Source organism: Barbus barbus, assembly GCF_936440315.1.
Source record: "Barbus barbus genome assembly, chromosome: 37".
NCBI lineage: Eukaryota > Metazoa > Chordata > Actinopteri > Cypriniformes > Cyprinidae > Barbus > Barbus barbus.
In genome coordinates this window covers 22,295,216-22,322,343 of record NC_136715.1, presented here as the reverse complement: position 1 = coordinate 22,322,343, position 27,128 = coordinate 22,295,216, and the positions used below count along the sequence as shown (strand labels likewise).

Below are 27,128 nucleotides of genomic sequence, written 5' to 3'. Positions count from 1 at the left end.
AATCTAAAAATTTTAACGCGTTAATATTTTTTTAACGCAAATTAATAGTTTGATAAGGTTTCACCCCAACTTCTTGCCATCATCGCAGCACGGAAGGTAATCATTGCCTGCGTCCCAATGTGCACACTATCCATCCTAAATTCTATGTGATATTAGTAATTTTCAATACTATTTAGGGCAGATAGGGTGGATAGTATGCACATTGGGACGCAGGGATTGTGTGATTATGAGGCATCCGGCTCGACAAAAGTGAAGCGAACGCAGAGAGAGAGAGAGAGAGAGAGCGAGAGAGAGAGAGAGAGAGAGAGAGAGAGATAGATATGTATACTCATGTGTGATAAGGGTACAGCAAACCAGTGTTGCCAGGGTCGTGGTTTTCCCGCACAATTGGGCTATTTTGAAAATACAGTCGCGGGAAAAATTACAGAGCTGTGGGTTGCGGTTTTTTGGGCTACTTTTATAATGTACCGTGGCCGCCCAAAATATACACATGTGATCGCAAAAGGAAGTTATTACAAACACTCGATGGTGGTTTAAAGTGAGTTCTGAGTAAAAGTGCACTATTAATCTCATAAATTGTCTTATGTAGCATGATGCTAATGTTAGCTCTAATGCACCTGCAGAACAGGTCCAATTCTTCTTCATAATGCATTTTATCATAATACTTCATGTAAGGTCGCAAGAAAATGTTTTGTTGTATTTATGTAGAAATACATTTGATAATAGTTGGGAAAATGTGTACTGGGATTGAAGCGATGTGGCTTGGTAAACGTTTTATTACCAGTATAAAAGCTGAACATTTAAATTAAAACAAAAGTTTTAATTATGTCTCATACCTGGCGGAGGTGTGAAAGGTTCTGTTTCCTTAAAATAGTTTGTCATGCATTCCTTTATTTCAACACATTTACAGGTAAATCCTAGTATTTTAAATGTGTGATTAATCGTGATTAATCACAGTCCAGGACGATTAATCGATTGACAGCACTAATATATATATATATCCACCTTATTCTTCAAACTGGAAGTTAGCCGTTTTCTGTGAATGTGCGAGACTTCTGGTTCATAAGCCGCCGTAGAGAAATAACGAGAAGAATAACAAAGTGCAGTAAACGTTAAAACTGCTTGCACTACAAACCAGTGTGTTCATAATTAAGATAATACATTAAAATAATATGGGAAGACTCACCAATTTGCAATATCACGCTGCAAAACGAGCGGTTATATATATAAAGACCCAGTCGTTTCCTTTTTGTTTGAGTATAGAATAGTTATGGAAAGAATTCCTACAACCGGTCATAGCTTGAAAATCGTAAATCTGATAGATTTAAAATATAAACTGACCAATCAGATAATAGGCAGATTTGGGGTAGTTTGTATAGTTAATCAATTTACTGCCTTAAAAAAAGGTCTTTGACAAAAACTTTATAACTGTGACAACATGTGGGACTGTTTCTATTATTTCTACTTTGAACCAGCCAAACACCATTTTCCAAAGGCTGGTATGGATTGTTTTTTTTGTTGTTTTTTTCAGTGGGGTCCTCCAAGAAAGTACTGCTGACTGCGCACTGTATAAAGTAGTCAACATTTGAAATGAATCAAAATAGTTAATCAAAGTTGTCCTAAGACAAGAACACATTTTGGTTTTAGGTTTTAGGACAACTTTGATGAAAGGCTTCAAATGTTGACTACTATACACTGAATTCATAATGAATCTAGGGACGTTATTGCATTGACTGACCCCTGCCCTCTGACCTTCTCAGGGATCCCATCGAGTGATGATGTCATACTCAACGGCTTCCTATGACCAGCTGGTGCGGCAGGTGGAGGACCTCCGTAAGGAGAACTCTCACCTGCGCCGTGAGCTTCAGGACAACTCACACCACCTGTCCAAGCTGGAGAATGAAACCTCTGACATGAAGGTGAGTGAAGCTCAGATTATAACACATTTATTAAAAGGACAGCCTTGGCTCCTCAAGGAGGCCTGGTCCACCCAATTATGAACATGGTCCATGAGTCAGGCCTGATAATAGATCTTTGATTTTGCTTGCATGTGTTGCATATGCTTCTAAAATAACAGAGCATAAAACCGAAGCTGATATGCAAGGTCAGGATAATCTTTGAGAATGACGTAGACCATAAAGGGTTAGTTCACCCAAAAATTAAAATGATCCTGTTATTTGCTCACCCTCAAGTCATCCTAGGTGTCTATGACTATCCTCTTTCAGAAGAATCCAATCGGAGTTATATTAAAAAATTGTCCTGGCTCTTCTAAGCTCTGTCACTGCAGTCAGCGGGTTTTTCTGTTAAACAGTCCAAAACAAGTAAAATAAAGTGCACGTATCCCCAAAAAGTGCCTCACACGGCTCTGTATAAAGGCCTCCTGTTGCGAATCCATGCGTTTTTGTAAGAAAAATATCCATATTTCAAACGTAATAAACACATCTCTCTCACTTGATCTAACTGTCATAAGTGGAAGCCGTTCCGGCGGATGACGTGGGACATGGGGGAAGTCGTGGCCTAATGGTTAGAGAGTCAGCCTTGTAATCCAAAGGTTGCGGGTTCGAGTCCCCGGCCGGCAGAGATTGTAGGTGGGGGGAGTGAATGTCCAGCGCTCTCTCCACCCTCAATACCACGACTGAGGTGCCCTTGAGCAAGGTACCAACTGCTCCCCGGGCGCCGCAGCATAAATGGCTGCCCACTGCTCCGGGTGTATGTTCACGGTGTGTGTGTGTGTGTGTGTGCACGTTGGGTTAAATGGGTTAAATGCAGAGCACGAATTCCGAGTATGGGTCACCATACTTGGCTGAATGTCACTTCACTTTCACTTTCACATCGGCGTTGCATAAGTGACGAGCACGGTGAGAGAACAAAGCAAAACACCGGTCACGAATTAGAAGCACAAAACGAGGATTTGTAAAGAAAAATGTCAGAGGATTTCGAAATAAGCCAAAAGGAGACTGGTTTTCCTTTGCTAGAGTAAGGAAACTATGCTTCCTTTGCTCCTATAAACAAACGTTGGTTTTCGCGAGACTCATGCGCGCATGCGCTACTGCCGGCAAGGCAGTCTCCTGTGAACGGACGTACAACAGTTACACAGCGGAAGTTACACAAAACTGTTTATAACATTTAAAAAAAAAAAAAATTTTCCACAAAAATGCATCGATTCACTACAGGAGGCCTTTATTCACCCCCCAGAGCCATGTGAGGCATGTTTTTTTGTGGATACGTACACTTTATTTTAATGGTTTTGGACTGTGTAACAGAAACACCCGCTGACTGCAATGATAGAGCTTAGAAGAGCCAGGACAATTTTGAATATTACTGCGATTGGATTCATCTGAAAGAAGAAAGTCAAGAAATTCATATACACCTAGGATGCCTTGAGGATGAGTAAAACATGAACTAATTTTCATTTTAGGGTGAACTAACCCTTTAAGGTGAAGTCATTAGTGGCACCAAACAAAATTGCACAAATAATAATCAAGTAGTTTTTAAAAGTGTACAGGCAGGTTTGCTATTTACTCTGCATTTCTCTTAATTTTGTATTGTATGACCAAATCAGTTCAATTCAATTCTCTAGTAAAAGGCTTATTAGTTAAGCCTCTTGACATAAGTTGACTTGTTGAATTGCTCAAAAAGCAACGTTTTGAAAGAACCACACAGCAACATAGTTTGCAGTCTTTAGAAAATCAGCATACGAATGGCTTGATTTAGTTGTCTTTGCAAATATAACTAGGAAAGAACAAATTTATTTTAACCAAACACACACACACACACACCCAAACGCAATTTCCATGTGTTATGGAGATTTTATTTATATGCATAATATATTGTTTTCACTTTCATTTTACTTTAAGTTTTGATAACTGTTTTTCGTAACCTTCTGTTGTGTTTTATTGGCATTTTTGTTATAGTTTTTATAATTGATATCGTTTTTATAATTTTTTATTTCAAAGTTTGATAGTTTGTTTATTTCATTTGAGTTATTTTAATACTTCAGATAATTCAGAAAATTATAAATGTTGCCTTGCCTAGTTATTATATTATATTATATTATATTAATTTATTACCTCATTTTATCAACTATGGGCCTGTTACTGAATACAAAATGGCCTTTGTGTGGTATGGCTTAATTTCAATAAAGTGTATTTTCAGACTGTAGGGAATGCTTTGAGTTTGAGACATTTAGAATTTTTATATATATATTTAAAAAAAAAAAATATATATATATATATATATATATATATATATATATATATGTGTGTGTGTGTGTGTATATACATAAAATGTGTATACTCATGGATGACAGTATACTTTTGCCAGTATATATATATATATATATATATATATATATATGTATCCATTTCACCCAAAATGTCACTTACGCCCTTCTGGTTCTCACCCCTCGTTATGTACAATTATAGTAATGAGTCCTTTTGGGTGTGCAGCAAATAAGATGCATATTTCATTTTCCATTATAGGCTAATAATAGTAGTAGTGGACTGTAACAAAGTTGGTACTATAGTGTCCTTTTACTCAAGTAATTAAAAAAATTAATAGGCCTACTTATAATTTTACTGGAGTAATATGTTATTGGGTATCTGTACTTTTGCTCAAGTACTTGATTTGTGGGCCACAACCTGATTATTATAGTGACTATTTGCATATAATTGTTCAGTAGTAGTTATTTCATAGTTATTTTTCTTGAACCTTAACTAGTAGATAATTAATAGTAGTTCTTCAGGAGGTGTGACAGAATACATTAGTTATTGTTTAGCTAACTAATTAGTTAACACTTCTTCCTTAGTAGTTAACAGTAGTGAGTTAAGTGTTAATGAATCATTCCCTGTTAGTTCTTCAATAATTCCTTATTAGCTTTATATCAAGCCGATGTAAAGCAGCTTTGACACAATTTGCATTGTTAAAAGCGCTATACAAATAATATTGCCTTGACTTGACTATAATAAATATTTTCTAACACTGTTGGTTGAGCAGTGTGAAGGGTAGATCTGTGAGGTGAGGACTGAGTCTCCACTGCATGCGTTTGTCTCTGCCGTGACCCACTTTCCACAAAATGTCTGGAGACTCTAATGATGAATGTCCAGCATCTCTAAGCTGAATGATGTCTGAGCACATTTTAAATCACTGTTGCCCATTACAGCTCTCAGTTGAGCAGAGAAGGTAACCATTAGACCATGGGGCTAATTTTATTATCGACTCTGAGTCTTAAATTGCAGAATGTTTGATGTGTTACATGAGCTTGATGTCGGTTCAGCTTTCGAGTTCCAGTAAAATGGGAGTGTCTTTTTCCTGTTCATATTCCTGCGCATGACATCACAAAACCAAACCACATTAATTCACTGAAGATAGCACTGAAATTCATCAGATGAGGAAATACACTTAAAAGGCTGTGTGTAGTTTGAAAGAAGCAGATTCATGTGTGTTTTCGTCAGTTTAACTGCTTGGAAACATTAATCCTATTGGGAATACAACCCAATAGGATATGAGATATGGTTATTAATTTAAAATCTTAAGTGTTGCAACATTCATATATAACAATTCTACAAATGTGCATTGTATTAACACTACCATTCAACAGTTTTGGGGTCAGTAGTTTTTAATAAATTAATACTTTTATTTGTCAAGGATGGATTAACTTGATCAAGAGTGACAGTTAAAGACATTTATAATGTTTCGGTGTAATAAAAAAATTCTAATTAGAGAAAATGTCACTTTCAACTGCAAGTTAAGCACCAAATAAGCATATCTGAATGATCACGTGACACAGAAGGCTGGAGTAATGGCTGCTGTAAATTCAGCCATCACAAAAAAAAAAATGTTAATATGTGTCGGAATGTGTTGGATATCTCCATTCTGTATTAATCCATTTATTTATTGTATTCAACACAAATGAACATTAACATTTTGAAGAACGCTGCAGGATTCCAAACAAAATTGGACACCGTTGACTTTCATTGTACAGTATTAACAAAGAAATATTGAAACATTTTTTTTTTTTAAATAGCATAGTTTGTGTTCCTTCAGAAGAAAGAAATGCATTACAGATTTAAAACAACATTAGGGTGAATAAAAGAAAGAAGATAACCTTTACCGATCCATTTAAAAAATACAGCTCACACTCTAAGGGTTCATTTATTTATGCATTGGAAATGCTCTAAGCCATTCGCTACACAAAATCATCAATTGAAACTGATTCAGCAAAGGCTTTCGTGAGATTATAGGTGATACATGGGTCATATTCAATATCCCATGATTCCACTGTGGCCCACATGCCCAGATGCTGAGTGTAATCCCTGCCAAATCTGTTCACGCTCGCAGTCAGTTCTCCCCTCAAATAGAGTGATGCATGCATTATAAAGATGAAGTCATCTGCTTTTGTGATATGAGAGAAGCGTCTATGAGAATTTCTCTTTTTACTTTGAAATCCAAGTTTGATTTTTGCACAGCTGGACTCCACTGGCAAACAAAAGTCTGTCGGCTGCTTATTTATTTGTTTCTTTTTTTGCTGTAATAGGAGGTTCTGAAGCAGCTGCAGAGTAAACTGGAGCAGGAGGCCGGAACTCTTGCCTCTTCAGGCAGAACTGATGTGCTGGACCAGCTCAAAGGTACTGCAGGAAATCTATTCACTTCTCTACATAGCCGTCATAATTCATTCAACCATAGAATTTATCTTAACTGTACAGTTATTTCTTACTCTTTAGTTATTTATTGATGTTTTGATAAATGAAAATGATATGATGCATACAATTTATATGATTAACTACCATAAAAATATCACAGAATTATACAGCTATTGAATTAACCTGTATACAAATTTTATTAAACAGTCTGTTTAAACAAATCATACCAAAAAAAATCTTTGTTGCACACAGTGAATTTAATAACCAATTTTTATTGGGATTTACCAAACTCACAAAATGTGTCCTGTAATTGCAGATCAGAACTGTCAAGATAAATTTAGCAAAACTGTTTCAGTTTAACACTCAACACTGTATTGAGAACATGCCACAGCATCTCAGTTAATGTGAATTTTCTTCTATCGAAGCCATTGTATTGTTCATGTACTCTTTGGGTCTTTGAGGGTGCATACATTTTTGCATCAATCAATTCACATAATTTTCCTGGCAAATGTATGTGTAACAAACATTAGAAAGACATGCTGGGATGGACACAGATAACAGGTTCTCATTCAGTTTAAAAAAAATCCTGAAACTGAATAATTTTTGAAGGACATTCAGTATTATTAATGGTTCTTGGTTGGCTTGGCTATTGACAAACAATCCATAATTCAATGCGATTTCAGTTCACAAGCTCAGTATATCCAAATGATTCAATATAATTTGGATATACTGTATATTAGGTACAGTACATGTACATTTTGTTAAGGAAAACAATCATTTAACTAATGCTGTAAACCATACAGGGAACCCTGTCAGTTGGTCAAATTTGTTTTATACATACATTTAAACTGCACATATGGCATTTTTATATTATTGTTTTAATCAAATAATTTGGTTTTGCATTCTACAATGTACAACATTTAAACTGTGGCTTTTATAAAAACATGTTTTAATATTTATCATAATTAAATAATGAAGACATCACTAAGTGAAGGTGAAGTGAAAATAATATAATGTAAATGCAACATTGTTTACAGGCTGTTTTAAAGGCATATTTCCACAGGTAAAACAGTGACTGAGTAATACTCAGTTGTACTGTTTCTTTCAACAAACCTTCTGATGTTTATTTTGTGCTATAACTAATAGTAAAGAGAAATAGATGATTGCTTCATGTGACCTTCATGCTGCCATTTGAACTGATTTATTGTTTGAATTGGTTATTAGAAAATTGACAGAATTTGAAAGTAGCAAAGCACAAAACATATTGCAATTACTTCAAACTACTAAACAGGTTTGGGACATTATGTTCTCCCATCAGCAGAAAACAGCATAGATTAAAGACTGTTTTCAAAGTAAGCTACTATTAAATATATAAGCACTACAGCAAAATAAATGTGTCTTAGCTGATTGTACACATCCTAAATACTTAAAGAATCTATAAAAGATCAAAAATAATAAAATATTTGACTTTTCTTGTTTTTCTAGAACTGCATATGGACTTGACCAACTACTACGAGCTGAAGTACCAGCCTCACAACCTGCGTGTGTTTCCAGAGACTATGGCTAGTCAGTTTGGAGAAGGCGAGGAGAGACTGAGCATCAGCAGGGCCAGGAGTCCCGCTTGTCCACCGTCCCGCCAGTCCTCATCTGCATCTGGAGAGGGCACAGCCGTGCACCCCGGGCACCCTCATCAGGCCACTGCAGAAGGCCGTGTCACTACCCAGCACTTAGAGGATCTCTGTAAAGAGAGGTGAGATCATCACATCCAAACACTCTAATCATGTGTCTCGTTTTTTAAGGGAAATGTTATTTCCCTTAGTGGGTTTGTCCACTTTAACATCCAGTGGCCTTTAGTTTAGGTCACATCCATGAACCATAATTACTTGCTATTGCTAGTCAAAAGCACTCTCATTTTAAAGAGCTGGACAACAGTTCAACTTTAAATTTCAAATTCATATAACTTATAAAAAGTTATTTTATTATATGCATTTTCTAATATTTTGTAATGAAAAAAAAAACATGCAACAGAACAAAGAAAAATAATAATAAAAAGGAAACAAAAAAATGCATATACATGTCAAATAAACACATTTCACATTCTATTCATCATGGAATGCTAAAAAATATATAAATATCATGATTTCCACAAAAATATTAAGCATCAAACCATTTTCAACCCTGATAATAATTAGAAATGTTACTTGGGTAACGAGAACATATTAGACTGATTTCTGAAGGATTATGTGACACTGAAGACTGGAGTAATGTTGCTGAAAATTCACAGGAATAAATTATATTGTAAAATATATTAAAATAGAAAACTGTTGTTTTAAATTGTAATACTATTTCACAATATTATTGCTTTAAATAGCCTTGATTTGAACATAAGACTTATTTCAAAACATTATTAAATCTAATAATAAATGAATAATTAATACATCTATTAAGAATTAATAAATCAAAAGCAGGCCCCAAACTTTCAGTTGAGGGGGGGGGTCCACATGTAAAGGATTGGTATATGGTGATTATTCAAAATTTGTCACAAGAAAGGAGTAATAAAACTCCTAAGTAATACAATTAATATAAAATGTAATACAAATTGTAGTCTATTTCAACATCCTGTGATCTGTGGCAAATGATTCAATTCTGAATTCTGCCCACCGCTGCTGGAGTACAGTAATTTCAGGTTTCAGGAGTGTGTGATTGTGTGTTGTAGGTCCATGTTGCTGAGTGAGATAGAGAAAGAGGAGAGAGAGCGGCGGTGGTATTACTCACAGCTGCAAGGTTTGTCTCAGAGACTGGCCGAACTGCCGCGACTTGATACGGTAAGCAGCCTGAACAACTTCCACCCCAATTACTCACTGATGGGACTGTGTGCATCTGTAGCCAAAAATGAGGTCACCTGCTTTTGCTGCTAATGACCACAGATTTTTTGAGTCAGGTGTCCCCTGTCTAGTTTAAAGTAACTACATTGATTCTTAAAGAGATATTTCGGCCATATAGTAACTATTTGTAATTATTTACTTAATAACATCTATAAAAAAAATGTACCTTTAAACATAAAAGGAGAAGAATTTTAGTGCAGATCTTTCCCATACAATAAAAGCATGTTGTTTAAATGTTTTTATAGAATAGTTTGTTCAGTCTGTAATTCTCTTTCCTGTCTCTAGAGGTTTGATCATGGTAAAAAAGAATAGCATGCATGCAGTACATGATACATGTGCATTCTTCTGTGCTTCACAGTTCTCCATGCAGGTGGATTTTATTCGTCAGCAGCTGGAGTTTGAAGCTCAACAACTGCGCTCCGTGATGGAGGAACGTTTCGGCACCAGCGACGAGATGGTTCAGAGAACACAAGTAAGAACAGATTATAGATTTAATGCCACGTTTTCATCAACAAAGGTCCAGCTGTAAATCCAGCTTAAATGTCACATGTCTGTCACAAACACGTCACGCTTTTATCAACATTTGACCTGAACCACAATACTGACACTCAAACATCCAGCACAGTTTATATTGTGTTTTGGATGCTGATGTAACCAACCAGGCTTCTTAACTACCCTAACCAACAAGACGTACATGGTCAGTCAGCTAAGGTTTGAGGAACCATGTTGAAGAGCATTGCTAAGCTGGGCTCTTTAGCAGAGATAATAGTGGTGTATCGTGAAATGGTATATGATAATGTTCTTTCAAAGTATCATTAACAAAGCATTAAAATGGTCTCTACTGTATGAATAATTACTGTATATGTTTCTGCATACAGATCCGTGTTGCTCGATTGGAGCAACTGGAGAAAGAGCTTCAGGAGGCCCAGAGCTCGCGTGGTCCTCAAGAGAAGAGTGCTCTACCAGAGACTCAGGTGACCTATACACCCCTGTCCTCCATTTGAGCCTGAATCATAAAATGGCTAAATTTGAGCCTGAATCATAAAATGGCTAAATTTGAGTCTGAATCATAAAATGGCTAAATTTGAGTCTGAATCATAAAATGCAACTGTGATAAAAACAAGGTTGATTGTCCAAATTTATTGAACTGTTAACAACAACAACACCAACAAAAAATTAAAGAAGCAAATGACAATAAATGGACCTCTTATTCATTTTGATTTTTTTTAATGTGTATATATAAAAATTCCAGATGACTGCCCAGTGATTACAATAAAAATATAAAAATAATGCATAATAATAACAAATTATAAAAGGTCTTATTTTAAAGATTTAAATTACTGGAAAAAATATTTATTGAAAAGTTTAAATAAGTGAAGCAGTTTTGTTTAATATTTAAAAATCTTTTGTCTACTAAATCAATAATGTTTTATTTGATTGAGTTACACCACCTGACAATACCAAAGACTATAGAATACCCAAGACGTGTCACTCGTATAGTTTTGAAAGGGGAAAAATGCAACGCTAAATATGGCTGCTCAATCGCAGGAAGCCCCGCCTTCTGAATGAAAGAGCCAATCGCTAATCTGTAAAGTCAGCGCGAAGTCCCGGTTGCTATAGAAACAGTCAGCGCTCTGAGACGGAGATGGTCCTCACTGCAGAACACAAGATCCAGGGGGCGGGGTTGGATCTAGATCCAACTCCTCCCACCTTACATACACCTGAACCTACTCGTCTCCACCCCCTGATCCCTAAACCCACCCCTAAACCTACCAATCTCCACCCCCTAGATGTGGATCCAACCCCGCCCCCTGGATCTTTGTTCTGAGGGGCTACTGCTGAACAAATGATAAAAGATGACTGATAAAAGCATGTACACTCAGGACTGCGCATGCGCTCTGGCTGATCTAGCCTGAGAAATAAGCTTTTTATAACGCTAAAGAAACAACATTTATGACACAGTTGTTGTCCGATTTCATTGGTGATTTCAAATAAGAAATTTAATCATAAGCTTAGTGAACAGTTTTGGAGAATTTGATGTTTCCCCATACAAAGTGATAGGAGCTGCTCTTGGATGCCCGAGAGGCGTTTCAAAGATGGCCACCGAGTGACTTGTCTTAAAGAGACTTTGAGTTTGTAATGTGTAATAGTTTAGTAAACACAGGAAACTTTCAGAGTCACACTTGTTATTGACAGAAAAACTCTAATTCTAATATGTTCTCAACACTTGAATGATTTCATTCCGGTGAATTATTTAGTAACATCAAAGTGCTACAAAGTAAGTTTCTCTGCTGTTATTTATCTCTCTGTAGTGGCGTTCTCACAGCACAATTTATAGATGCTGTAAACTACTGGGGTTTGCATTGCCAGAGGCAACACAAAACCACAGAGAACATTGTTGACTGAACCAGCCTGCTGGAAAAGTCACATTAAAAATGTGACATTTATGGCTCAGGTAATGGATGGAGGTTGTAAAAAAAAAAATAAGGAAACAAAAGAATTACTGTATATGTAATATAACAAAGCTAAAAGAAAATGTTCCTTTTGCATCGCTAGCAGTTGCTAGTTTTAATTACAAACATGATAAATTGTAATCATCATGAATTAGTCTTAAGCAATACATTTGAAATGTGGTTTCCTCTACTACATAAAAATTGTATATTAAATATGTATTGTAATTTAATAAAACTTGTTATTCAGTGTTTTACTAATGGAACATGATGCAGCATTTGTAGCACCATAAGATAATTCTGCATTGTCTATTCAGCTTATGAAAATCAGAAGCGTTATTCTTCTAGGATTTTCTTTGCACAGCTTCACATCCACCCAATTTCACCTGCCGCTGTCTCTCAGCACACACTGGCACTGGCACTCAGCGTTGCTATGCAGAAAACAGGGTATGCCCTCCGCAAGCTGCCTCCTACTGGCTGCTCAGTGACTGGGATGCCTGGCAAGTGTGAAGTTGTCATTTTGAAGCATAGTTCTCTGAGACTAAGGGATTCCCACCGCAGCTGACTGACCATAAGGCCTACTGTTTAATAAGGCTGAGAATCTGAAATGATGAAGTAAGGATATGATGAAACCTGCAGTACAAGGTTGCCATTTAAATTGTATGCAGCGAGTAAAGCTTTAGATTTGTCACTATTTTGGGTCACTGGACCCTTCAACTAATTTTGGAATAATAGTAATCAAAACTATGAAATTAAGTGGAAGTATTCAGTATATGCTAACAACAATAGTAATGTTTTATGTTCTTTAAAGTGGGCACTCATTGTCTAGATTACACCTCTGGACATTCTCGTAACCAACTTCATGAGGTGGATTCTAGGATACTTTTTAAATAGGATAGTGCTTACTGAGCAAGACTCTAGAATATCATTGTAGACATGTCTGTGTCCTTTCTTGTAATCTGGTTGTCTAGAGATTGTATTGTAGCTGGTGCCAAACGTTGCCATAGTGATGGGTTTGAGCATGAAAGAACGAATCAGGTCTTTGGCACTGGTGCTGATTCACTCTCCATATGCAAATGTTGTGCACATGCTCAAACAGTTTTTAAACAGAAAAAAATGTCTGGCTTCAAAGGTTATTTGAGCAGTAAGTCAGAATAAAAATATATGAATATCATATTGGCACTGTGTACAAAATATTAGACCATGCTGCATACGGAAACTATGAAGATGACGATTTTTTCAGTTGGTTTTAACTGGTGTTAAGGCGATGTTATTAAGTTTCCCTTAAGCTCTGTAGCAGAATAGCCACAGGTGTAATTCATCACAGGTACTATGGACACTTCATATTTGACAGACATTTTTTCTTTATTTTGAAGAATATATACCTCTCAATATGTGTGAATCAGTCTTAATACAGCACAGATTTTCAGGACTTCGCTGATACTTTGCTGCTTTAATAAATATTAATGTGTTAAGACATACAAACCAAATTTCCAAGTATCTTCTGTACTAAATAGGAACAAATAATAAACCATATCCTCTGTCCACAGAGCACCGAGTGCCTCTCAAAAGCATCTGTGTCTGACATGGAAACCAGAAATGCTGGTACTTTGGAGGCCCCTGGAGAAGCAGGGAGCAAAGTAAGACCATTGTGTTGTTGTTTTGTTTGTCAGTATTCCTAAATGTAATCTGGTTACATACAATGATATTTTGAGAAAAAACAAACAAAAAAAGAAATCACAGAATAATCATTAGGAAGCTTACAGAACAGGTTAGAATTTAACTATTTACTAAAGGGCAATATTAGCCTTTCTGTAAACACGGCAGTCTATCTATTGTACTTCATACTATATTTTATGCATTAAAATATATGTGTCCATTTATGGTTGCCTGTACAGCACTGTGCGTTAGTCTTGTGATGGACTGACCATCTGTCCATTGATATTTCCTTCTTTTGGCCCGAGATGCTGATATAGGCTCCAGCATCTCTGCAACCCTACATAAAACAAGCAGTTTGGAGAACAAATGGATGGTTTCCTTTAAAATCAACATCAGATTTAAAAATAAATAAATAAAATAGCTGTAAACAATCCACAAAATATCATAACTGTCTAGTGCCTATGCTAATTGACTATATTTTAACAAGATATTGGATGTTTAGCCAATACCATTTATTTCTGACCTTATATGCAGCATTCATATAGTTTTAGTTTGAATATACTTTAGTATATAGGGATATAGGGACAATAGTGCAATAATGAACTCTAAGACAGCATATGTCAGCTATTGTTAAATTGTGTTTGGGTTGCAGGTGGAGATGGTGTTTTGGCTGTTGTCCATGCTGGCCTCTAGAGATCGAGAGGAGATGTCCCGTACCCTTCTGGCAATGTCAAGCTCGCAGGAAAGCTGCATTGCTATGCGCAAGTCTGGTTGCGTCCCACTGCTTGTGCAAATACTACATGAGGGTGGCACTGGGGAAGCAGCTGGGACAGGAGGCTATAGTCGAGAAGCCCGTTCCAGAGCCAGTGCCGCCCTGCACAACATTGTGTACTCACAGTCAGATGAGGGCCAAGCACGATGTGAGATGAGAGTTCTTCATGTGCTAGAGCAGATCCGCTCACACTGCGAGAATGGCTGGGACTGGATTGAGAACCATTTAAGTACCCCCTCTCCTGGTGGTGGCAAAACCACAGGTGAGCCCTGGTTAAGTTATAGTCAATGTGTTATATCATGTAAGAGTTACCATTAATTTGTTATGAATATTATTATTCTTTGGTTTGTGTATATCAAGTTCCAAACAAAAAGACAAAGCTTATACATATAGGTAAAGTAGACTATTTACAGTACTTATAAGCATCATATGACTTTTTTTACAAGTACTTACTTTAAGCATCAGATTAGAGTGGTTCAGTATGGTGATTTAGTTTAGCTTTTATGTATTAATTAAAACATATTTTGTTGATTTTCTGAAAAAAATGTTGTCATACATGCTGTTAGCGCAATATAAAAATAGTCATACTACATATACATACTTACATTTACTTTGATATCCACAGAAATCCCTGAGCCAGTGGATCCCCAAATGTGCCAGGCCTTGTGTGCAATAATGAAGTTATCTTTTGAGGAAGAGTACCGTAGGGCGATGAATGAACTAGGTACGTGAATACATTTTCTCTAAATAGAGCAAAGAGCACTAGAGTGTATGCTGTAGTTGTAAATAAGTTGTAAATACAGTGAGGTGAAAACACAATGAAGAAGCTTGTTTGTGCATCTTTTAGGAGGACTGCAAGCCATTGCAGAGCTAATACAGCTGGACCAAGAACTGTATGGCATGCAAAATGAGCCAATCATTATGGCCCTCCGGCGTTACGCAGGAATGGCACTCACTAATCTTACATATGGAGATGTTGTAAATAAGGTAAATTTTGAAATTATTGCAAGCAAGTGTGGAATCATGTAAAAAATTAAAGATATTGCTATTTGTACAGTCATCTCATCTTATTCCTTTAAAATAATGTAATCATTGTCCAAACTGGCCATAAATGTTTTTACTAAAATATATATAAAATGAAATATTGTCAGATAATTAAACAAAAAACATATTTTATCTTTGGTTTATTTTGCACTCTACATATAATATTAATTGTTAATAATGCATATATACAGTACCAGGCAGAATCAGAATCAGAATCAGAATGAGCTTTATTGGCCAAGTATGTTTACACATACAAGGAATTTGTTGTAGTGACAGAAGCTCCACAGTGCAACAGAAAGACAGCAACAGGACAGGACACAGATAATAAAAGAATAATATACAAATGGGCAATGTACGAAGCAGCAAAAACACAATATATAATATAGACAACTATGTATGTACAGGTCGAGTATGTGCAAATTAGAAATGAGAAAATAAAAATAAAATAAGTGAGTGTGGTGAATGGATAATGTATTATAGTTGTGTGTTCCACGTTTATTGTTGAGTGTTCATGAGATGGATTGCCTGAGGGAAGAAACTGTTCCTGTGTCTGGTCGTTCTGGTGCTCAGAGCTCTGTAGCGTCAACCAGAACATGCGTCTTTGAACAGTTCAAAGAGGGAGTGTGCTGAATGTGAGGGGTCCAGAGTGATTTTACCAGCCCTTTTGCTCACTCTGGATAAGTACAGTTCTTGGAGAGTGGGGAGGGTTGTACCAATGATTCGCTCAGCAGTCCGGACGACCCTCCGTAGTCTTCTGAGTTCAGATTTTGTAGCTGAGCTGAACCAGACAGTTATTGAAGTGCAGAGGATGGATTCAATGATGGTGGAGTAGAACTGTTTCAGCAGCTCCTGTGGCAGATTTAACTTCCTCAGCTGGCGAAGGAAGTGCAACCTCTGCTGGGCCTTTCTGACAATGGAGTCAATGTGAATATCCCACTTCAGGTCCTGAGAGATGGTGGTGCACAGGAATCTGAATGACTCCACTGCAGTCACAGTGCTGTTCATGATGGTGACTGGCGGAGAGCAGGGGGGTTTCTCCTAAGGTCCATGATCATCTCCACAGTTTTGAGCGTGTTAAGCACCAGGTTGTTAAGACGGCACCAGACAGCCAGATCCTTAACCTCCTGTCTGTAAGCAGACTCGTCACCGTCCTGGATGAGTCCGATCAGTGTGGTGTCATCTGCAAACTTCAGGAGCTTGACAGAGGGGACTTTAGAGGTGCAGTCATTGGTGTAGAGGGAGAAGAGCAGTGGGGAGAGTGCGCAGCCCTGAGGAGCTCCAGTGCTGATGGTACGAGTGCTGGATGTGAATTTACCAAGCTTTAATAACTGCTGTCTGTCTGTCAGGAAGCTGTTGATCCACTGACAGACAGAGGTGGGGACAGAGAGCTGGGTTAGTTTATTCTGAAGGGTGTCCATGATGATGGTGTTAAAAGCGGAGCTGAAGTCCACAAACAGGATCCTCACATAAATCCCTGGTCTGTCCAGATGCTTCAGGATGAAGTGCAGTCCCATGTTGACAGCATCATCCACAGACCTGTTTGCTCTGTAGGCAAACTGCTGGGGGTCCAGTAAGGGACCAGTGATGTCCTTCAGATAAGCCAAAACCAGTCTTTCAAATGATTTCATGGCTACAGACGTTAGAGCCACAGGTCTGTAGACATTAAGTCCAGTAATTTTGGGTTTCTTTGGGACGAGGATGATGGTGGTGCGTTTGAAGCATGAGGGGACTTCACACAGCTCCAGTGATCTGTTGAAGATCTGTGTGAAGATAGGGGCCAGCTGGTCAGCACAAGATTTCAGACAGGCTGGTGACACACCGTCTGGGCTTGGTGCTTTCCTTCTTTTGTTCTTTCTGAAGACCTGGCACACATCTTCTTCGCTGATTTGAATTGTAGGTGTGGTGGAGAGGAGGGTTGCTGGAGGTGTTAATGGTTGTGTGGAGAGGTGTTCATGGCGGGTGTGGGGTGTTTATTCAAAACAATAAAATAACAATAAAACTCGTTCAAGTCGTCTGCTAGTTGTTGATTCTCCAGAGTGCTGGGGAATGGTGTCTTGTAACTGGTGATATCCTTCATGCCTTTCCACACTGAAGCAGGATCACAGGAAGATAATTTTTTCCTTAGCTTGTCAGAATAATTCCTCTTTGCCACTCTGATCTCCTTTTCCAGTGTGTATTTGGCCTGTTTGTACAAGACTTTATCCCCCTTTCTGTAAGCATCTTCTTTGGCCTGACGGAGTTTTGCAATGAACCATGGTTTGTCATTGTTGTAGATTAGATGAGTCCTGTTAGGAATGCACATATCCTCACAGAAACTGATATAAGATGTTACAGTCTCTGTGAGCTCGTCCAGATCAATGGCAGCGGCTTCAAAAAAAGACCAATCAGTGAGAGAGAAACAGGCTTGTAAGTCCCGCTCCGTTTCATTAGTTCATCTTTTAACAGATCTTAATACAGGCTTTGCAGATTTAAGTTTCTGTCTGTAGGTCGGAATAAGATGAACCAAACAGTGATCAGAGAGTCCTAAAGCTGCTCGTGGAACCGAGTGATATGCGTCCTTTATTGTTGTGTAACAGTGATCCAATATATTACTGTCTCTGGTGGGACATGTGATGTGCTGTCTGTATTTTGGCAGTTCGCGGGAGAGACTTGCTTTATAAAAGTCCCCAAGAATGATTAAAACAGAGTCTGGGTGTTGTTGTTGTGTCTGTGATCAGATTAGCGAGTTTCTATAAAGCTGTGCTCATGTGTGCTTGCAGTGGAATGTTGACACTCACAAGAATGAACGAGCAGAACTCCCGCGGCGAATAGAACGGCTTGTAGTTAATGAAGAGCGTTTCTAGATCAGAACAGCAGATCTTCTTTAACACAGTTACATGTGTACACCACCTCTCATTGATGTAAAATCACGTCCCGCCGCGGCGCGATTTCCCCGTTGATTCTGCGTCGCGATCTGCTCTGATCAGCTGGTAATTAGGCAGATGTAGTACGCTGTCCGGTATGTCGCCATTTAGCCAGGTTTCTGTGAAACCCAGAGCAGCAGAGTTAGAAAAATCCTTGTTTGTCCGGGAGAGCAGAAGGTGTTTGTCCGTTTTGTTAGGTAGAGAGCGGAGATTCGCCAGATGGATGCTAGGCAACAGCATTCGAAAGCCACGCTGTCTGAGCTTCACAAGCGCGCCGGCTCTCTTCCCCCGCCTATGCCTCCTGTAGCGTTTGACCAGAGCTACGGCTCCGCCAACTACAATGTCCAGCAAAACGTCTGAAAAATCTAAATCCGGTAGAAGATTTTGTGGTGTGTTCTGCCGAATGTTCAGCAGGTCATCCCTGGTAAAACTGATCGTATTTGAGAAACAAAAAACAGGAAAAACAAACAAAAACAGTACAAACACTGGAGAGCAAAGCACACTAGCTGCCATCAGCAGTGCCATCTTGTATTTGTCACAGGCAAATGTACAACTTACAAATGCAATATTTTGCCTTCTTGTGATGTTGACAAAATGCTCTTTATTAACTTTATCAGGCTACACTTTGCTCAAAGAAAAACTGTCTTCAAGCCATTGTTGCACAGCTTGCATCCGATAGCGAGGAATTACAGCAGGTACATAACCTACTTTTCCATACAACAATCCATCACTCCTTTATTAACTTCTAGGATGAGAAATATTATGCAACAGCTTATTTTAATAATATTTTTTTATTTGCTTCTCTCATTTGTAATTATTTGGCCCACAACAGCTCTGTGATTTGTCATTGCTTTTAGGTAGTGTCAAGTATACTGAGAAACTTGTCATGGCGTGCTGATATCAACAGCAAGAGGGCTTTGAGAGATGTCGGCAGTGTGTCAGCACTTATGACTTGTGCACTGCAGGCTACAAAGGTACAATCAATAATTCCTATGACATCCATTTCTTACATTCAGTAAAACTGAACATGAGTGATTTACCCATTAAATTGGTGATATTTGTCCTTCAATACCACTCAGAAAGTGATGAGTAATTTTACATGGTCTGGTCTTCCCCACAGGAATCGACTTTAAAGAGTGTGCTCAGTGCACTGTGGAATCTGTCAGCACACAGCACTGAGAATAAGGTGGCAATTTGCTCTGTTGATGGTGCTCTCGGCTTTTTGGTTAGCACTTTGACTTATCGATGCCAAACCAACTCACTGGCCATTATTGAGAGTGGTGGAGGTATCCTGCGTAATGTGTCCAGCCTTATTGCTACCCGAGATGATTACAGGTATCATGTTTATTCACATTCACAAATAAGCAGAGATCAAAGTTTCCATGACATCACTTAAATTCTTTCTGTTTTCCTAATTCAGGCAAATCCTCAGGGATCATAACTGCCTTCAGACTCTGTTGCAGCACTTACGATCACACAGTTTGACTATTGTGAGTAATGCATGTGGAACCCTCTGGAACCTGTCTGCACGAAGTCCAAAGGACCAGGAATTGCTGTGGGATCTGGGAGCTGTAAGCATGCTTCGCAATCTCATCCATTCAAAGCACAAAATGATAGCCATGGGAAGTGCTGCAGCTCTGCGAAACCTCCTCACAAATCGTCCACTTAAATATAAAGATACTGCTGTTATATCACCAGGATCCTGCATGCCATCCCTCTACATGAGGAAGCAGAAAGCATTAGAGGCAGAGCTAGATGCAAAGCATCTGGCAGAAACATTTGATTCAATCGAGAAGCAAAGTTTCAAACATCAAAGTATAAACAAACCTTTGAGGCACATTGAGAGCCTTGCAAAAGACTATGCCTCAGATTCTGGTTGTTTTGATGATGATGAGGCACCTAATGTATCAGCCAGCTTGGATACTGGAACCTTCTCCATGCTCTCCATGTTCTTGAACAATTCTAACTTCCTTAATACCCAGCCCCGTAAGCGAGAAGGGGAGCCTGAACAAGACGTCGAAACCTTTCAAACTGAAAATAAAAGGTCACAACCCCCTGCTGATGAAGTGACTGTGGCAGCTGAGAAATTAGCCAAGAAGATCACTAACACTGTAGCTAAAATTGACAAACTGGTGGAAGACATTACCATGCATACATCCTCAGAGGACAGCTTCAGCCTCAGCTCAGAAGATCATTTTGTGGATTGGAATTATGGACCAGATGAGCTTCACGAGGCACAAGCCATTTCCTGTTCCCCTTGTCATCTTTCTGACACCATCTCTTTTTCACCTAAAGAGCGTCTGAGCAGAGCACATGCCTTCTTGCATCTTAAAACAGCCAACTCGAGTTTATCCAATGACAGCCTTAACAGTGGCAGCACCAGCGATGGGTATTGTGGCAGTCAGGACCAGACTCATACCTTGGCAAAACCAACAGAACAACGACGTCCTAATAAACTTGACCTTAAGGTAACTCACGAAGAACCAGTGAACAGTGGTGTACATATTTCAAGAGTCATGTGTCAAAATGAGATCCCTGAAAGAGATTTTGAGACAAACAAGGAGGCAATTTTGCTTGATTCAGGTTCCACCGATACAGAGAAAAGTCAAGAACCTTTTATATCCACACCTGCAACAGTAACAACCAAGGTATCTTCAGATGCTAGTATACCAACTGTCAAGTTGTCTCCCTCCTATCAGCATGTTCCACTGATCCAGAGTGTTGCCAAGTTTGGCATTGCAAAAACTGCAATTAACGTTCAGGCAGCTCAAGCAATGCGCAGGCAAGCTTGGGTTCCAACAGTGATGACTGGAGGTAGTATAAGCAAGTTTTCCCCAATATGTTCTGCAAGAAGTCCCACAATAGGACAGCTGGAGACCCCTCAGAAGTATTCTGTAGAGAACACTCCAATATGCTTCTCTCGCTGCAGTTCTCTGTCTTCTCTGTCTTCTGGAGATGGAGCTCTTGATGGACAGAGTCAGACGGAAAATGAGCTAGAGAGTGACTCCTCATTAGAAATCATAGAGGTGGAAGATGTGAGTGTTGAGAGAAAATATGAAGAGGATGAGACACTTGATGACTTGAGTGACAGTCAGTTATTATTAACTGATCAGAAAATCAGCAACTCTGATCCAACTGAGATCACTAGTACAATCAAAAATGAGAAGAGGTTCCTTAGAGGAGTGTCTACAGTAATTCTTGAGGATAGGACACCATCCAGCTCTTCAGAAAACTACATTCACGAAACACCTCTTGTAATGAGCCGCTGTAGTTCAGTAAGCTCACTTGGCAGCTTTGAATCTCCTTCAATTGCCAGCTCTATTCAGAGTGATCCATGTAGTGAAATGATAAGTGGTACAGTTAGCCCCAGTGACTTACCAGACAGCCCAGGACAAACAATGCCTCCAAGTCGCAGCAAAACTCCATGCTGTGCAGAATCAAGCGGACCAGAAACACAGAATCTTAGTGATGTAGGAAGCCAATGGGAAAACAGTTTGCGCAAATTCATGGAAATCGCAGACTTTAAAGAAAGGTTTAACCTACCTCCAGATTTGGACACAATGATCTATTTCACTATGGAAAAACCAATTGAGAATTTCTCATGTGCCTCTAGTCTGAGTGCCCTCCCTCTGCATGAACACTATATCCAGAAAGATGTGGAGCTCAAACTTACTCCTTTGCTAAACCAGCAAGACAATGATCTAGAGGATTCTGAAAAGGAAGAGGACATGGATGACCAAGACCAGTATAGTGAAGGCAACTCAGACGATGACATCGAAATTCTGAAAGAGTGCATTAATTCTGCCATGCCTTCCAGATTTAAGAAGGTAAGGCAAACTGTGATGCCCAACCTCTCAAACCAAGTTCTCAACATGCAGAGTCGAAAATCTGCAAATCTGCAATTACCAGTGTATATGGTGCTGCAGAACAAAAACAATCAAATGTGTACTGGACAAAAGCTTGGAATGTCTTCAAAAGAAATATATGATGATTCCTCTTACACTGACTCTGCTGAAGGTACGCCCATCAATTTCTCAAGCACCACTTCCTTGAGCGATGAAACCCTCCAGTATCCGCTCAGAACTAAAGGAATAAAAGACTGGCGAAGAAACAAAGAGACACAAGAGCTTATTGACACTGAGGCAAAAAGAATTGAAGACCTACGCATGTTCTCCCGCTTCCACAAACCAACTAAAATGACATGTCAGTCTCACATAGTCACAAACCAATTGAAAAAGACAATCAGACATATGGTACCCACTCAGAGAGTACTTATACAGAGTAAAGAGATAGCAGCAAAAATGACCCAGCAAAGGATTCAAAGCCAGTCTCCAGTTCGACAAATTCAAAGGCAAGGACAGAATCTGTCAAAAAGCATGCCACAGTTAGATATTCCTATAAGAAAACAAAACACAGAGGTGTACCAAAATCAGAAAACCTGCTCTCTGAGTCATGCACAGGAAAACACTTTAGCCTTTCAGTCTAGACATCACCCAACAACTACGGGAGTGGCCATCTGCCATAAAATGGACAGACAGGATAGACTGGTGAATAGTACAGGACAGAAATTAAGCAAGACTAATGTAATGCGCAATGCTAATATACAAGATCAAGTCAACAGTTACCAGTCCCGCCAAAAGGGTTTTCACAGAATCAAGCAAAATCTAATTTTAGAAGAAGCACCTCCATGTTACTCTTTGAGTTCCTCCCTTAGCTCTTTGAGTGATGCAGAATTTGAAGAACATCATGAAAAACCTCAGCATACGTGGATAAGGAATAAACATAATGTTACATCCAAACCCCAGTGCCCTCCAAAATCACAGCAAGAATGTAACCAGTTTGAAGAGAACAGCTCGCCAAGCTCAGTCAGCATGGATTCAGAAGATGACCTTTTGATAAAATGCATAACATCTGCAATGCCTCAACACAAGAAAAAGCAGGGTGCCAGAAAAAAGAAAGCTGAGAAAAAGCACAAACAGAAAGCTACTCTTCAGAAAGCAACAGAGTGGAGCTCTGAAAATTACCAAGATTCTGATGAAATGTCATCAGACAAAGACTCTGATCTCAACAGTGTTGAATGGAGAGCAATACAAGAAGGAGCTAATACAATCATTACCACGTTACAAGCTTCAAAGTCCCAGGAACCCTCATCAGAGTCTGAATCTGTTCTGTCATTTATGTCTGGATCAAGCTTTACTCCTAAAGAGAAGAAGGTATACAAAGATGACAAAAAGGCTAATAAACCACTTGATTTTGCCCCTCGTAAACCTGTTCCAAACTTGCCTATGGTCTTCAGGGGTAGAACAGTGATATACACGCCCAAGAAGGAGACAACCCTCTCTCAAATACCACCACCTAAAAAAGTGACACAGAAAGCAGATGCCCCTAAAAACCCAGATCTAGCTCAACACAGGTCAAAAAGCCTTCACAGACTGGGCCACCCCATGGACTCCATGCAGTTGTCATTGCCCAAAAGAAGCTCAACACCACCTGCCAGGATACCAAAGAGCTCATCTTCAGGATCATCTCAAAGTTCAACACCTTCCAGGCATCCTCAGAAAAAAGTAACCTCCCCAACCCAAACCATTAAACAAGGTCCAGAGAAGGCGGCATCAGCACCATGCAGTCCACCGGACAAAAGAGGAAGTACTTCAAACACTAATCAGAACTCAAAGTCTCCCATAGACAGGAAAACACAGAAATCCCCTGTCAGAATACCATTCATGCAGAATCCATCAAGGCAAGCAAGAAACATTTCACCTTTAGTAACCAACCAGCCCATTAGCATCAGCAGACAAAATACGCAGATGTCAGGGAAAAGAATCCTACCAGCAAATCGATTGGATTTGGTTCGCATGACATCTACTCATTCAAGTAATGGTGAATCGGATCATAATGGCTTTCTCAGACAACTGACGTTCATCAAAGAGTCGTCAAAAATCTCAAGACGTGATGCTTCTTCACGTTCTGTCCCAACATCACAGCATGCCTCATCCCGAAGAGCAGTTCCAGGGGCCCCAGCAGTTTTCTTATGTTCTTCTCGTTGTCAAGAGCTGAAGGAAGCAGTTCAAGGTCCAAGAAGAATGCCTGTGACTCAAGGACAAAAACAAGTGCAGGAACAGGGGGTACTAAGACAGGACATGGCTCCATCAAGAGCCACCTCCATTGATAGGGACGTCACTGTGAAACGCCCAGCTAGACGTACAAGCTCGGAAAGTCCTTGCAGGGCCTCACAGAGAAATATGCCCAGCCCAAAGCCAAGAGTAAAGAGGGAGGATACCTTCAAAAGATACTCCTCCTCACCAAGCATAAATGTCTTGAGTCGCGTCACCAGCCGCTCATCTCTTCGCTCTTCATCCTCTGACTCAAGCGGACGAGCTAAAAGTGAAAGGAACACAAATCAGAGGCAACAGAGAGCTGGATCACGTAACTCTGACAAAGTGACCTGGCGAAGGATTCGCGATGAGGACGTTCCCCAGATATTAAAGAGCACCCTTCCACCCACTGCACTGCCCCTGTTGCCTTCACCTGAAGGCGCCAAACAGATGCCACCACCGCTACCAGGAAAACTGCCAACTATTACTCTAGCATCACGGAAAACAAGTGATGCAACTGTTCAAACTGAGGACTACTCAGCCAACAAAACAAATTCAAGCACGTCTCCCACGATTGAAAAAGCTCTTGGCATTACAGAGGAGGCCACAAAGATGGCCCTCCCCAGGAAAATAAGCATGGCCTTTGGGAATATCCTCCAAGATGGGGATTCAGCTGGATCTCTAAAAACTTACAGCACAGCATCAACCTCCACCTATCAGTCAGTGGAAAGTACCCACAGTGGTGGTGTTGGCCATTTCCGACAGAGCTCACCCAGTAAAGCTGTCAGAGTTACTCCTTTCAACTACATCCCCAGCCCCATGGTCTGCTGCTCTCCACAGACACATGGTCAAGCACAGACAATGCCAGAGAAGGCAGGGGAAAAACATGAAGCATAATTAGTCCACTTTTCCAAGGTTGACAAAGTACTATGCTCCTGATGCTGTAAAAAACTCAGGTGGTAATGGATATGGTTCTCTTTACCTCGGATATTTAATGAGTCTTGTGCTTGCCAGTGCATCAGAAGTTTTACCTATTTGAAAAACTTACAATCTGGATGTGAACAATTACCCATGTAGTATAGAATCTCACTGGATTCACAACATGAACCAAACCCCACCACAAATGAGGGTATACCCATTTTTTTTATACTTTTGTACAGTGATATTAATCATTGCTTGTGCTACTTGGACAATTAATCACACATGACAAAGACTGTCTCAGAAGTGTGTTATCCACAGATAAAAATTACGGCCTACATTTAGAACAATATGCAAACTATTCTTCAAACAACAGCGACAAACACTTTAAAAGACCATGCGCCACCTGCAAACCGGAAAAGACTGTTGTACTCTCAGATGAGAGCCACGTATGCACATGCCTTTATGCCACACAGACAGGTTAAACAGCCTCTTGCCTTCATTTATTATTACTGCAGGAAAATATAGCTACAATAGGTAAAATCTGCACAAAATGTCTATGTAATCGTCATGGATATTTAGTGGTAATGTTGTAAAAACTGATATATAACTGTAGTCAAATGCTTCCCAGAAGGCAAAATGTAATCCTGCCATTGCTACGAATAGCATGCTAAATACTCACTTATCCACTGTAAACACGTGATGATGACTTTGCAGTTTCTTTTTTTCATTGAAAATGACAGACTCTAAGTACAACCATGAATCTCTACCCACACATTTGCATTTTTGAATAAGATTGTTGTAATTGTTGAGTGTTCAGCAAATGTATGTAATACAATTAAGTGGCTGTACATACTCTTGCTTACTGAATGCTTTCATAATGTCATTTTGTGTAGAGTCACGTTATGCTTTAAGTATTTAAAAGCAAGCTAATGAGTAGCAACTCTGAGGATTGAGATAAATACTTGCCATTTACAGTAAGTTGGGCTAAATTCTAACAGACTGCTGTAGAATGTTTAAAATGACTTCCATTCAGCCAAAGCCTACTGCCAAAACTGCAGCTACACAAGCAAATATTGTAGACATATGATCAGTGTAGGTTTCACTATGGCCTATTAGCCAGCACAAAACGTGTTTGTCTTATTTGGTGAGGTGCAGTATTTACATGGGCTTAGTTTTAAATGTAATATAGCAGCTTCACTCAATTTTTCTCTTTTAGTCGGAAAACATGCATTCTCTCCTAAAAGTAAAGTCATTGATCCCACAAATTCTGAGAATGATACAGAGAACTACAGTGTATTTCAAATGTGCTGTGAGTGCTGATACCAACTGGTGTTCCCACATTAAAGACTTTCTCTGAAGATATTGGAATTGACCAGTAACAGAGCTCAGTGTAATGTTGTAAGGACCCTTACCAGTGGTGGTCAGGATAAAGCAATATGATGCAACGCTAAATTCAAATTCACATATTTGAGAGGTCTTGTCAAAGCATGAATTGGGTTCAGAGTGTTGTTTGAGAGAATGTGGTGTAGCCAAGGGTTAGGGGGTCCTCAAATAAACATTCTCATAAATCCTGTGTCCTTACTTTATCTGAGTGGAAGTAATTTATTTAATGGTAGATGCCTTTTGACTACCTTCAGTAATTCCAGTCATCAGTAAACTCAAGCAAGCTTGGATTGTGAAAATTAGATGTAAATTACTTTAATGAAAAATACATTAAGACTGCACAACTTGTGAAATGGACTGCACTTACTGAACACA

General features: G+C 39.1%; 1 protein-coding gene across 1 annotated transcript; it reads left to right on the top strand.

The window, feature by feature from the left end:
* Positions 1 to 1,775: 1,775 nt before the first annotated feature.
* apc2 (APC regulator of WNT signaling pathway 2) lies at positions 1,776 to 26,929 on the top strand (the record flags this gene model as incomplete). The annotated part of the gene is made up of 14 exons (XM_079396124.1): positions 1,776 to 1,919; positions 6,536 to 6,626; positions 8,127 to 8,391; positions 9,358 to 9,466; positions 9,885 to 9,998; positions 10,405 to 10,500; positions 13,527 to 13,616; positions 14,288 to 14,669; positions 15,033 to 15,131; positions 15,255 to 15,394; positions 18,972 to 19,049; positions 19,212 to 19,328; positions 19,475 to 19,689; positions 19,775 to 26,929. 14 exons carry the CDS (start codon positions 1,776 to 1,778, stop codon positions 25,344 to 25,346), a joined length of 7,512 nt encoding a protein of 2,503 aa, XP_079252250.1. The 3' UTR covers positions 25,347 to 26,929.
* Positions 26,930 to 27,128: the final 199 nt, after the last annotated feature.